A 13284-nucleotide genomic window follows, 5' to 3' on the forward strand; every position below is an offset into this window, starting at 1 on the left:
CCCTCCTCTATATATTTTTTTAATAATATGCAAAGCAAATGACCGTCTTGGGTGCTATTCACATGTTCTGTTCGAAAAATAATTTTGACCCATTATAAAAACATCTTTTTTTGTTCATTTCATTCATTTTTGGTGTTTATTTCAATGCTTTACAACTTTTATATATATAGGAGAGTCAATTACATGCAATGACACTTTTCAGCCACGTATTTTGTCTTATCTGCCCCCCTTAAACTCCGCTTATGCCCATGACAGTGTCATATCATAATTATGACAGTCTTATGATGTCACCGTTAAATAAAGTGCTACCTATTAACCCAAATAAATCAATAAATAAGCCGCACTGGACAATAATCCGCAGGATTCAAAATTAGGGGAAAAAATAGCGGTTTGTAGTCCGAAAGTTACGGTAATTGAATGAATTTAATGGTGTTCTGTGTATGTGATTTTGAGGTTTGCAGATGATTATAGTTACCTGCAACAAATCTTAAAATCAATATTTTGAACAGTGTTTTTTTCTATACCTTTTGAAAAGTGCTGTCGTATTAATATTCAAATTGAGGGATCAAGCACTCCTGATATTGAGATCCAAGTTTTCCTCCTGCTTTCATCAAGGGCATGGATGCATTTCTGGTGAACAAGGCCAATGCGCGCCTTTTGATGCTTTTAATTCTCGTTAGCTGTCTGTGCTTCTTCTTCGTGGCTTAATGGTGCAGCGCAACACACCGACGGAGAATACCGATTTCGGACCACTTCGGCCTTTCACTCGGCTGTGTCTCCTGTGAGCTGATGCAAAGCGGACGAGTTTATTCGGCGTCGATGGGCTGAAATAGGGGTGGGGGGTGATATTTTATTTGCGCGTGTTATGATCAACGGGAATGACACGTATCCAGAAGAAGCCGTGTTTGTTTTGTGCACCAATGAGGCAGGGGGTGGATAGTCGCCACAGAGACGCTGGGCTCCGGCCAAACATCTCTGCATTCTAGCACCTATTCCATGCTCCGGATTTGCATTTGCTGCATCGCCGATCGACCGTGTTCTCTGGTCTCCATTTTTTTTTTTTTTTTTTTTTTTTTTTTTTGCAAAGTGCATGGTGGATGGAAGATGCAGCTGCTTTGAGGACACCCCCCTCCGGATATCAATTCCTGCCATGACAGGCAGAGGACTGCTCTCGACCGCGGCTCGGCCGGTTGTCGACGAGGCAGACTGATTTGGGACGGTCGGTCGCATCTGCGGATGTTATTCTGCCGGTGGAGCCTATAAAAACTGTTCACTCAAAACAAGCCGCGATTGTCACTCAGGGAAAGGGGAGAAAGAAAACATGTCCTCTCGATCTGCATTACCGTCTGGAAACGACAGGAGTACTGGAGACCATGTAAGTGCAGCTGCAGCCTGAAGCCTGTTTGGGGGGCATTCGAAGATAAAATACGTGCTTAAATTCATATCTCATCATTTGGGGCCTTTACTGGCATGCATTTGCTGCTATGTTAACGGTGCAGGTTAAATGGGTGGCTTGATCCGTTTATATGATGGGACTCAAGAGGTTAGATTGGATTTGTGTATTAAAAAAAACATAAAAAAAGAAAAAAAAAAAAGCGAGCTAACCTTGAGTGTTTGCGCATGCATGTACACTTCAATGCATGAAAGAAGCCCCCTGCATGCAATAACCAATATGCGCAGAGAGCCTTAAAAGCAGCTGTCACATCTTATTATAAGGCTGTATGGAGATTGTGATGTCACAATACCCCTCTCTGCTGCTGCATCCTCTGTGTACATGCATGCATTCTCTGGCAATCGAGCGGGTGGGAGGTGTGCACAGGCCAAAACAAATGTATAGAGGATACCTGGGTTGTTCGTATTAAACGAGGGGGAATTACTGCATGAAATGATGTGCAGTCAGTGCTTGCGCAGGCTGCTTAGCGCCCAACCCTACAGCCAGTGGGTGTCAGACAGCGCCATACATCCAATCCAGTGCAAAGAAGATAGTGAAGGCTTATGCATGTGACTTCTGTCTATCTATCTATCTATCTATCTATCTATCTATCTATCTATCTATCTATCTAGCTATCTAGCTATCTAGCTATCTATCTATCTATCTATCTATCTATCTATCTATCTATCTATCTATCTATCTATCTATCTATCTATCTGCGACAAAACACTTATTTCACCACCCCAGCGATTGTTAGCAGAGCTTTTAGCACACAAAGGTGGTTAAACCAATGCGTGTGTGAATTTACAAGATGTATGATTGATTATGAATTCACATCCACCCTTTCCATTAGAATGATCTTGATCTGCTTTCCACAATAAAGTGATGATGGTAGATTGATGATCTAAACAGGGATGATATTGTTGTCACATTGACAAAGGTTAGGCTTAGGTTGTTGTGGGGGTTCAAGTAATTGAGCCCCCTGCTGTAAAATGTTGGGTTGGTCAACAGTTACATTTTTTTATTGTGATTAAAAGCACTTCACTCATTAACCATGCCGCTTATCCTCACGAGGGTGCTGCAGCCTGTCTGAGTTATTTACGGGCAATAGGCAAGGTACACCTTAAATTGGTTTCCAGCCAATCGCAGGGCACAACAAGACAAACAACAGTTCACACACACACACTCAAACCTACGGACAGTTTGGAGTTTTCAATCACCACGCATGTTTTTGGGATGAAACCGGAGGACCCGGAGAAAACCCATTCAGGCATGGAGAGAACATGCAAACTCTACACTCAAAAAAATGAAACATAGTATTTATGCAAGAACCATATTTCAAGTGGTTACACACAACTGTTTTAAGTAACTGTTAAGTTAAAGGTCGTTAAATGAAAAATGACTATCGTATTTTTCCGACTATAAGCCGCTACCTTTTTCCCTCATTTTGAATGCTGCAGTTTATTTTTTGAGTTACCGTAATTTCCCGAATATAACGCGCACTTTTTTCCCCCAAAAAATCAACTTGTGAAATCATGGTGCACATTATACATGGGTACAGGGATGGAGACAGAAATATACCGTATATAGGGATGGGAATTGATAGGATTTTTACGATTCCGATTCCATTATCGATATTGCTTAACGATTCAATTCTTTATCGATTCTCTTATCGATTCTAATTTGGGGAAAAAGAACAAACGTTTTGATTGGCATCGAGTTTGTTTAATCAGAAGTCACAACCTTACAAACTCACAATGAGGTCAAAAGAGGCCCAAAGCCTCAATATTAACTGTGGCAATAAGTGGCAAATGCACAAGAATGTGTAACATTTTACTGAAACATTTTTCTAATAGAAATAAAAAATATTGGTATATATCGGCATATAGGTCGTTGGTCTGCCGTTGGCAATTTGTGTTAAACTTGCAGGGGTCCCAAACTTTTTCCTGTGAGGGCCACATAACTTTTCCCTTCTCTGATGAGGGGCCACCACAATCAAAGCCACAATCAAATAACCCTTTCGGGATTCTTCACGGAACAAAAGTAAATAAAATAAAAATAATATAATAATAATAATTAATAAATAATAATAACACTATTAATCAAATATATAATAACCAAATAACCCTCTCTGAGTTCTTCTCAGAAAAAGGCCAGAAAATAAATAACACTATTGAGAAAAAAAAAACCTTCAAAATGCTCTCTGGTATTGTTCAGGGGGCCGGACCAAATGCCGGGACGGGCCGTATCCGGCTCGCGGGCCGTAGTTTGGGGTCCCCTGTTAAAGTGTATTATTTACCAGTATATTGAAATGCATGCCTTTTAGTTTTTATGGTGCTTTCACGCTCAAGTGGGGGGGCCTTTTCGCTTCCTCACGTGAAGAAGAACGCGCTCTCGTGAAGAAGAGCGAGCTTACACACGAAGAAGAAATGCCGCATCCAAGCGAGTGAGCGAGTTAGTGAGAGAGGGAAGCACTGCTACGACCCTACGTTCTTTGTTAATGTTTGTAAAATATCTACAGAGGCAACGCCTGAATGTATCATCTTTTGTGTTGTTGTTGTGTGTTTCCACTCGCGATCGGACACTTAAACCCAGTTGTGTAGTGGTTTGAACGATGTGCTAATGCTAGCGAACGCATGCTAACCGTTTTGTTATTACTGTATTAGCAGCTAATCATCGCTGATTTACGTTTATGCAAACCTGTTTGTTATTGGGGACAAAATTGATTTGTTTCATTTTTATTTTTAGTTTCACTCTTCAAGTGATGGTTGAATAAAGTCAGCAAATTATACCAACGTCTTCTGTATCATCATTTCGGAGTTTAGCTAGCTGTATAGCTGTCTCGGTGAGGACAGTGCAGTCTATTCCCTCCCGATGCAGTTATCTCCACCTTGCAATGACTGCAAGTCATTATGTTGTCATTTTTCCTCGTGAAGTGAAGACACACTTATGTTATGTTTACGGCTAGAATGCTCATGCTAAACCATTGTAACCTTTCATTTTCACCCTCTTTCCTGGTGAAGTGTAGCCAAACTTTGGAGCGGGTGGTTCTTGGCGCCATGCTAGTTTGATGCATCTGGACAACAAGACAGTCACGATGCAATATGCGTCTTTAGGAATCGTTAAAGGGATCGTTAAGGCTTTTTTATTGTGATGTCGAGGCCTCGAAACACTAGGAACCAGTTCGGAATTGGAATCGGATTTCGATTCCCATCCCTAACTGTATATGTATTATATATATGTAAAAATCGATTTATTTATTTTTTATTGACTCGGCCATGTTGTGTTGAAGAAACGTATGCGGCGATCCATTGCTAACCATTGCGGTACATGACGTCACCATTTTGTTTCGGTAATACTTCACTCTGATCGGGCGAATGATTTCGTCTGTGTTAAATTCTGCTTTTTTCACTCTTCATAAAGCACAGAATTTAGTTTCTTGAACTCATTTGAGTCAACTTTTATTGCAGCTCCGCAACTCGGACCATCACAACCGTAACACAACACGGACTTCCTGTGTCCGTCAACTATATCTGTCCCTCGGGAAACTCAAACCCAAATAACAATAGTTCCTGTTGTTACTGTCGTGTCTACAGCGATGAGCTCTCTCGGATTTCCGACTTACGTTCTCTTTTTCATTTTACCGAGCAAGTTATACAGCAGCCTTTAAAAGAAAAGTCACATCTGGTTTTTTTTTCTCCTGGATTCTGGTAAGTTGAAGAAGTTATCAGATCATATTATTACCGTACATATTTTCAGTTTACGGTAATGTTTTGACCATTGTGCTATGCTTGTGCTGTGTTTCACCAGTCAGTAAAATTACATTTCTGTATCAGTACACGAGCTCTGTTTTCTTGTATTCTACTATTAATTGGTGCTAAAATTAGGGTGCGCGTTATACACGGGTGCGCCTTATGTTCGGGAAATTATGGTATTTGATTTAATAGGGAACACTTTTACTTGACAACGGCGTCATAAGACCGTCATAATTTTGACATGACACTGTCATGGGCATTAATGAATGCTTATGACAGAAGTCATTAAGTGTCATCTGGAAAATTCTGTCAATAACTCCATTTACGTCGAATCTTTTACATCCATTCAAAAGTGAGATCATTTGCCAGATGACACTTAATGATAGCTGTCATAAGCATTCATTAATGCTCATGACAGAGTCATGTGATAATTATGATGGTCTTATGACAGTCTGACGACACCGCTGTCAAAGTATTACCAGTTAATATCTTTTGGTGTAAATATCTCATAATACATTTAGGACATCTCATAATACAGTGAGGACAGCTGCGGCTTATAGTCCAGTGTGGTTTATCTATGAACAAATGGCCTTTTCGTGGCAAATTTGGTTGGTGCGGTTTATAGTCAGGTGCGCCTTACAGTCCAAAAATTACGGTCATTGATTTAAGTATGACTTAATAAACTACTTGAACAAGTTAAGCAATTCCTATTCAAACCTTTTGCATGCAAAATGTGTAACCACACCCAAACAAATGAAACATAGTATTGATGTAAGAACCTTATTTTAAGTGGTTACAAACAACTGCTTTAATAACTGTTAAGTAAGATCGTTAAATTAAAAAATGCCTAATTGATTTAAGTAAGACTTAATAAACTACTTGAGCAAGTTAAGCAATTCCTATTCAAACCTTTTACATGCGACTTATACTCCGGTGCGACTTATATGGTTTTTATCCCTCTTCATTGCGCATTTTTGGGCCGGTGCAACCTATATTCAGCTGCGACTTATAGTCTGAAAAATACGGTACATTTAACACTGCCAGGGGTGTCTGTGTTCAAATCACTTAGATGACAGTGCGCCAAGAGCGATCTTAACACTGCTAATGTAAAACAACACCCAAATCAACACCAATCAACTCAAAATTCATTTAAACTTAAAAATCCACTCCACAGATTTTGCTGTGTACGGCAACCTCAGAGGGCAAGGCAAGGCAAATTTATCTATATAGCAAAATTCAACACTAGGGAATTCAAAGTGCTTTACATTGCATGAAGATCATAAAAAATTACATTAAATCAATAGAACTAAAAAACAAAGACAATTGAAACAGGAAATAAAATTGTACATAAAAAAAAATCGCATTTAATCACAAATAGAATTAAAAAGAAAATAAATAAAATATTTAAAAAATAATTTTAAAAAAAAGAGGGACAATAGTCATACAATTTGTGCAATCACGTTACATATATATTAAGCAATGCTTTTTCATACGTGTTTTAATTGACTCTCTTATACAACAATGGGTTCAGTAATTTGTAAAAACACAACGCTAATATGTATATACAATGAAAAACACGTATTTAAAAGTAAAAATAGTGCATGTGCTTTTTTATTTTTTTTTGTAATTGTAATTTTAATTAATTAAATCACGTTACATACATATTAAGCAATGCTATATCAAAAGTGTTTTAATTGACTCTCTTACATGATAAATATAACAATGGATGCAGCAATGTGTAAAAACACAAAGCTAATGTGTATATACAATGAAAAACACCTATTTAAAAGTTAAAATCACGTTACTTTTTAATTAAGCAATCCTTATTCATACGTGTTTTAATTGACTCTCTTACATGATAAATACAACAATGGATTCAGTAATGTGTAAGATCACAAAACTAATGTGTTTATACAATGAAAAACACCTATTTAAAAGTTAAAATTGTGCATGTGCATTTTTTTGAGTGGACACAGGAAGGCCAGAGCCCGGGCTTGATCCCTTGATCTCAGAACTGAGGTGGACATGCTAACCACTCAGGCACCGTTCCGCCATTCTTGCTGCTTATTGTGATTAAGCGTCACATTCAGAGTTACTCAGAGAAGTTGCGAACCGGTTAGATTATAATGAAAGACTTTTATCTCAGCCTGAGCGAGGATTTCAGCAGCAGTGTGTATTTGATTAGATGCTTTCTGGAAGTCTACCTAACAGTTCATGGACGCTACGAAGTGCTAGCGCAGCTAGCCAGACTCCATGATCCATTCAGCCAATCACTTAACTGACTCCGCCTCATGTAGAGTATTTGCTTGACAGCAAATGCTTCAGTGTGCTGGAAAATGACATTATGAAATAAAAAGGCCATTGTGTAAAAGGACTTGTGAAAAAGGCTTTTATCTTTTAAAATCTCATTTTGCTGAAATACACATTATGAAATAAAAAGCTAATTGTGGAAAAAGGCATGATGAAATAAAACAAAATACTTTATAAAAAATGTATTTTCTCTTGTAAAACATTTTTTTATAATTTTACCTTATTAAAATTTAAGGGTCATATCACACAATTTGTTATTTATTAAAGGGTATTTATTTCAAAATGTTGTTTTTATTTATGTAATTTTGACCCTTTTGGGGTTCCATACAGTAGTGGTAGTCATACCCAAATCTGTCCTGACTCCCCTCTACCTGTCCTATCTGTTATTAGGTCATCCCCTCCCTATATGATGTCCCCTTGATAAATCAAGTCATAATGAGCTAGTAACACTACTTATAGCTACAGTAGTCATCATATACCATATCGGCCCGAATATAAGACGGTGTTTTTTTGCATTGAAATAAGACTGAAAAAGAGGGTGTTGTCTTATAATCGCGGTCTGGATATTATACCCATTCACGACGCTAGATGCCGCCAGATATCATTGAAGCGATGTTCTGTCATGACAGATCTGAGCTACTCTCCCCATTAACAACGCTAGATGGTGCCAAATATCATTGAAGCGATGTTCTGTCATGACAGATCTCAGCTCCTCTCAAGTTTAACCAGTTTGCATTATTTTATTGCAATGTTTTTGCTTATTCAGATTTGTTTCAAGACTACAGTTACAGTTAGACTTCACTTTGATGGTTAATGCAGTTATTGCAATTAGTTGTTTTATCACAATAGATTGGTTTGTTTACATTTCAAAAACCAACAACAGCCCCAAAACATCACTGCTCTAGAGGAGATCTGCATGGAGGAATGGGCCAAAATACCAGCAACAGTGTGTGAAAAGCTTGTGAAGAGTTACAGAAAATGTTTGGCCTCCGTTATTGCCAACTAAGGGTGCATAACAAAGTATTGAGATAAACTTTTGGTATTGACCAAATACTTATTTTCCACCATGATTTGCAAATAAATTCTTTAAAAATCAAACGATGTGATTTTCCGGGTTTTTTTCCACATTCTGTCTCTCATGGTTGAGGTTTAACCATGTTGACAATTACAGGCCTCTTTAATATTTTCAAGTGGGAGAACTTGCACAATTAGTGGTTGACTAAATACTTATTTGCCCCACTGTAATTGTACCAGCAGTATTTATTAAGGATTTGGTGTAGGTTTTTGGGCTGTGGCACGAATTAATCAAATGATAATGTATTCTTATAGGAAAATTGACTTACAAATCAGGTCCTGAAACAGATTAATTCATACATAGAGGTACCACTGTGTGTACAATTAGTATGATAGGGTAATCTGTGCCTACATTAAAAAAAAAAAAAAAAAAAATCACAATTTTTTTCTTCGTATTCTTCATATTAACTTGTATTAATTCTTTTATTTTTATTATTATAATTTGGAATTGGTAGCTTTTATATTGGCGTCTACCATTCTCTGTTAGCATTAAGTTAGCCGGTGCTCAAAAAAATTGTGTTTTTTCTGTATTTTAGTGGACCATGTGTGTAATTTCCTTTGTCATGTGTGTTTAGCTTTCCTGTAGACCTCACCTGGAGTGTAATAAACCCCTTGATTAGTATTGACATTGGACTCTTTTTGAGGGACTGCCAAATGACACGGCTAATCACTGGGATTCATTTGGAAAAATTATTTCTGATCTCTATCTTAAAATCACCCAGTCCTATACAGTGTTGTTAATCTTACTTTAAAAAAGTAATTAATTACACTTATAAATTACTTCTCCCAAAAAGTAACTGTGTTAGTAACTCAGTTACCTGAATGTAAGAGTAATGAGTTACTTGGCAAAGTAACGTGAAAATTTTCATGTTTTTTTTTCTAAAAAAATAAAATAAAAAAGGGTCACACAATTTGAAGTTTAAAGGGTTTTTTGGGCAATTGGCCCTAGCACAGTTAACTTAACTAGACACAGGGGTATTGCGGATATTGCGATAACTAAATAGTAACCTTTGCTATGTGTGAAAGTCATTTAATGTTGTGAATCAACCGTTAAAGTTGTTAAAATTGCTCCCGTTATTGCATTAGTTCCCTTCTGTCTATTTTTGACATGTGTAAGTTTTAAAACTGTTTCATCACTCTGCTCTCTCGTCTCCGTGAGTCCGTCTTTTTCACATTTTTCTCGTGTCAGTCAACCAACATCGTAACGCATAGTAACGCACGCCTTTCCCGCCTCAGTAACGTCAATGGCGTTGCCAAGATGAGAAAAAGTAATTAGATTCCTGACTACTGAAGAAAAAACGCCGTTAGTAACGCCGTTGTATTCTAACGCCGTTATTAACAACACTGGATACAGTTTTACTGATATATACAAGTAGCACAGTTTGAGTGAGCCTAAAAAAGGCTTAACTTTTTCTTAGGTGGCTCTGATATTAATGTGTGACGTAACTCAGAGTTAACTAGTTGCACAGCCTGAGTAAAATGCTAGTTAAAAATATAAATAGCCCTGTACCTTTGCTCATGGTTTGTTGCTGCCTATGCCTATTGGGAGAAGGAACAAAATAGGCCATATACTGTAGATGGGGCGTGAGAGGAAGAACGACAGCACGGGATGGAAGACTTGTCTGAGAGTTTGTAGAGATCTGTTTATGTGTGTGCGTGTGCATGCGTGTGTAGATGGCATGCTGGGTGAATAGAAGTGTATTGCCTTAAGGCCTGGAACTGGCCAGGGACTACTGTGTCGGCATCTGTTCTTTTTTGAGTATAACCTCCTTTTATTTGTTTGTCTGTGCACCTCACCCACTTATCACCCTGACATCCTGGTTCCTCTGCCTTCTGTTTTGGGCTCTTGTTTCCCACTCTATCGAGTTCGTGCAAAATACTGATGACGATTTTTAATGGCAGAAAACACAAATCTTAATCTTAAAAATGTAGAATTGAATTCCTCACAGTTTTCCAGAGGTGGGTAGTAACTAGGGTTGCACGATATCCATTTTTTGAAACCGATACCGATATCGATAACTTCCTGCTCCTCAAAGCCGATACCGATCGATAACTGATAATATATAATTTTTAAAATGTACATTCACCCGAGTTTTTGAACACCTGGAGGTTTAAAAAAATAATAATGGTGGATTCAACATAGATTTGTATTTGATTTCACCAGAATTTTCATAATAACATGAACATTATTATAATGAACAAAACAAAGACAAGAACATTCTTGACTTCAAATAAAGTGCCAATATTTATTTTTTCAAATAAATATAATTTGAGTCAATCACAATCAATTAGTCAATATAATTGAAGATGTGTTTTCTGAGCAATGAGCACTGAACTAAAACATAAACCCAACAGGTATTGTGCTTTGTCATCAGATAAAAATATTTGGTGCCATAGGAGACTTTTGTGGTCTTGGTCCATGAAACAACTTTCTTAACCTGGGAGACAGGTTAGGACAGCAAGCCTATCAATAACCAAAAGGCCTCTCAATAACTTACTAACATAACTAACACTGTAAACATTATATAGTAAGGTTTATCACTCATTCCTCATATCAAAAATATGGTAGAACAAAAAGGATTAATGGCTTGCCATATAATAATCAATATAAATGGCAGTGAGTGAACCCATATTCAATAAAGTATGAGGTTTATTCTCTGCATAGTATAAAATCCTACCAAGCATGCTGACAGGACTAACATTACACGACAACTATTATATGTATGTATAGCATAGCACAGTAGCTTGAGCTACCAAGCCTTAAGCATTGGCTGGCTTCTATAACACAACAACTTATGAAGTTCTGTACATATGACCCTTCAACACCGAAGTAAACATATATTGCACATCCATATGTTATAGTAAACATAAATACTTGCAGACATATATTTCCGAAGCGGAAACGTAAGTAACAGAAAGCATTCACGATTGTCAATGCTACCGCTAGACACAGCACTGTGTAAAGTGAATGAGTTTGTGGGCCAAATTATAGATGCAGCAAATTATTCTGACCGGCAGGTGGCAGCAATGCCCCGCAAATGGTCTACTGATTTCCCAGACAGCGAGCACAGTTCATACTGTATTATCGGTCCTATTAATTATGTAATTGGATTTATTGGGATGACGTCATAATTCCTGTTATCGGACCGATAGTTATCGGACCGATAATTATCGGACCAATAATTATCGTGCAACAGTAGTAGTAACGTGTACACATCGTTACACTTTTCCTCTATATTCTACATATTAGATCAGTGTTGTTTTTTTGTAGGTCTTTTAATTTTTGTCGTAGTCTTTTGGACGAAAATACTTATTATTCATAGTCATATTCTAGTCATTTCAAAATGTTTTTGCCTTCGTCTAGTTTTAGTCAACGAAATCTCATTTCTTCTAGTTTTAGTCAACAGGTACTCAAAACTCAAAACGTTTTTGTCTGTAAAATTCAAAAGTATTAGCCAAAAAAATAAAGGTTTGCAACAATTTCGAATAAAGTGAAACAGATGAGCACATATTGTAGCGTCTATGTACAAGGACAACACCAACTTTGCGATGATAATACATACACACTCAGCAGCAAAAGCAGTTCATTATTTTCTATAAAACCTACCTAGAAGCCACGAACTGCATGTAAAAAAAATGTTGTGGGGGGTTTGGGTGGGCAAGAAAAAAATAATAAAAAATGAATATAGTTTGTTATGTTGTGTGAGCAACATACGAGTTATATTCTGTTGCCCACACAACATAATTAACTATGTGCATTTAAAAAAAAATCTTTTTTTTTTTTTTTTTTTTAATGCTGCGAGCTACCCACACTAGCGTTGTTGAAATCGCCTCGTCGATCGGGATCGACATAATGGGCACCCCTGCTCCTGACTTACTGATCAGAAAAGCCGAGTGGCTCTGCTTTGGCCTGGCCAGTGTTTTAAAAGGGCACTTGCATTCTGTAGCTAATGCTCACGTGAATGCTACGCTAACATGAGGAGTTGCATTTAGCGTCTGATTATCGCTCAGCATAGAGCTTGAAAGGCTAAAGCAAAATTGCATATTCTCTCTTGCCAAGATAAGAAAATACATTTTACCATGTTTCCAAGCAAGCAAGATGGCGCGCAGCCGAGCTTGTGATACAACCTATCACAACTCCGGTGAGCAGGGAGAGGCGCAGCACATCTCGCATGAGTGAAACGATATACTGCTACGATGCAAGCTGAAGTACTCTATGTACAATATGAAAATATGAAAATGTCATGCATTGTGAACATATTACAGAAACAATGTCTCATTTTCGTCTTGTCGTCTTGTCAGACAAAAACTGGCATTCGTCTTGTTATGTTCCAGTCTCCTGAGCCACGTTTTTGGCTTCCCAGATAGCAAAATATAACTAGAGCGGACATGTGCCAGATGAACTGCAAATTTTGGCCCAACTTCATGAAACGGATACACCCCAGTGTCTTTTTGAACAATGGCCCAAACTCAGTTAGAAGTCACTTGCTGGATAAGTAACCAGTTTTAGGCCAGAACTGCTCCAAAGTAGCAGACACAACATTTATGTATGGCCCGGATATGGCACACGTTACCCAATCTGGGCCAGATTTGTATCAAAACCGTTTTCAGTATTAAATTTGGAGTCCATTTTGTTCAGTGTATCATACTATAATGTGTTTTTTATTGCAAATTAAAAATGTGTCTATTAAAAGCAATGATAACAACACTTCG

General features: G+C 37.7%; 1 protein-coding gene across 2 annotated transcripts in view; it reads left to right on the forward strand.

Moving 5' to 3' along the window:
• The first annotated feature begins 643 nt into the window (after positions 1-643).
• Positions 644-13284, forward strand: part of mark4a (MAP/microtubule affinity-regulating kinase 4a) — a 101213-nt gene continuing 88572 nt past the window's right edge. Inside the window, exon 1 of one of the 2 annotated variants that reach the window (XM_057820508.1) lies at positions 644-1375. In XM_057820508.1, the coding sequence (XP_057676491.1) occupies positions 1322-1375 (54 nt within the window). In that variant the 5' untranslated portion in view covers positions 644-1321. The remainder of the gene's footprint in view (positions 1376-13284) is intronic. The other variant, XM_057820509.1, reaches the window with a different exon arrangement.

Source organism: Corythoichthys intestinalis, chromosome 18 (genome assembly GCF_030265065.1).
Source record: "Corythoichthys intestinalis isolate RoL2023-P3 chromosome 18, ASM3026506v1, whole genome shotgun sequence".
Classification (NCBI taxonomy): domain Eukaryota; kingdom Metazoa; phylum Chordata; class Actinopteri; order Syngnathiformes; family Syngnathidae; genus Corythoichthys; species Corythoichthys intestinalis.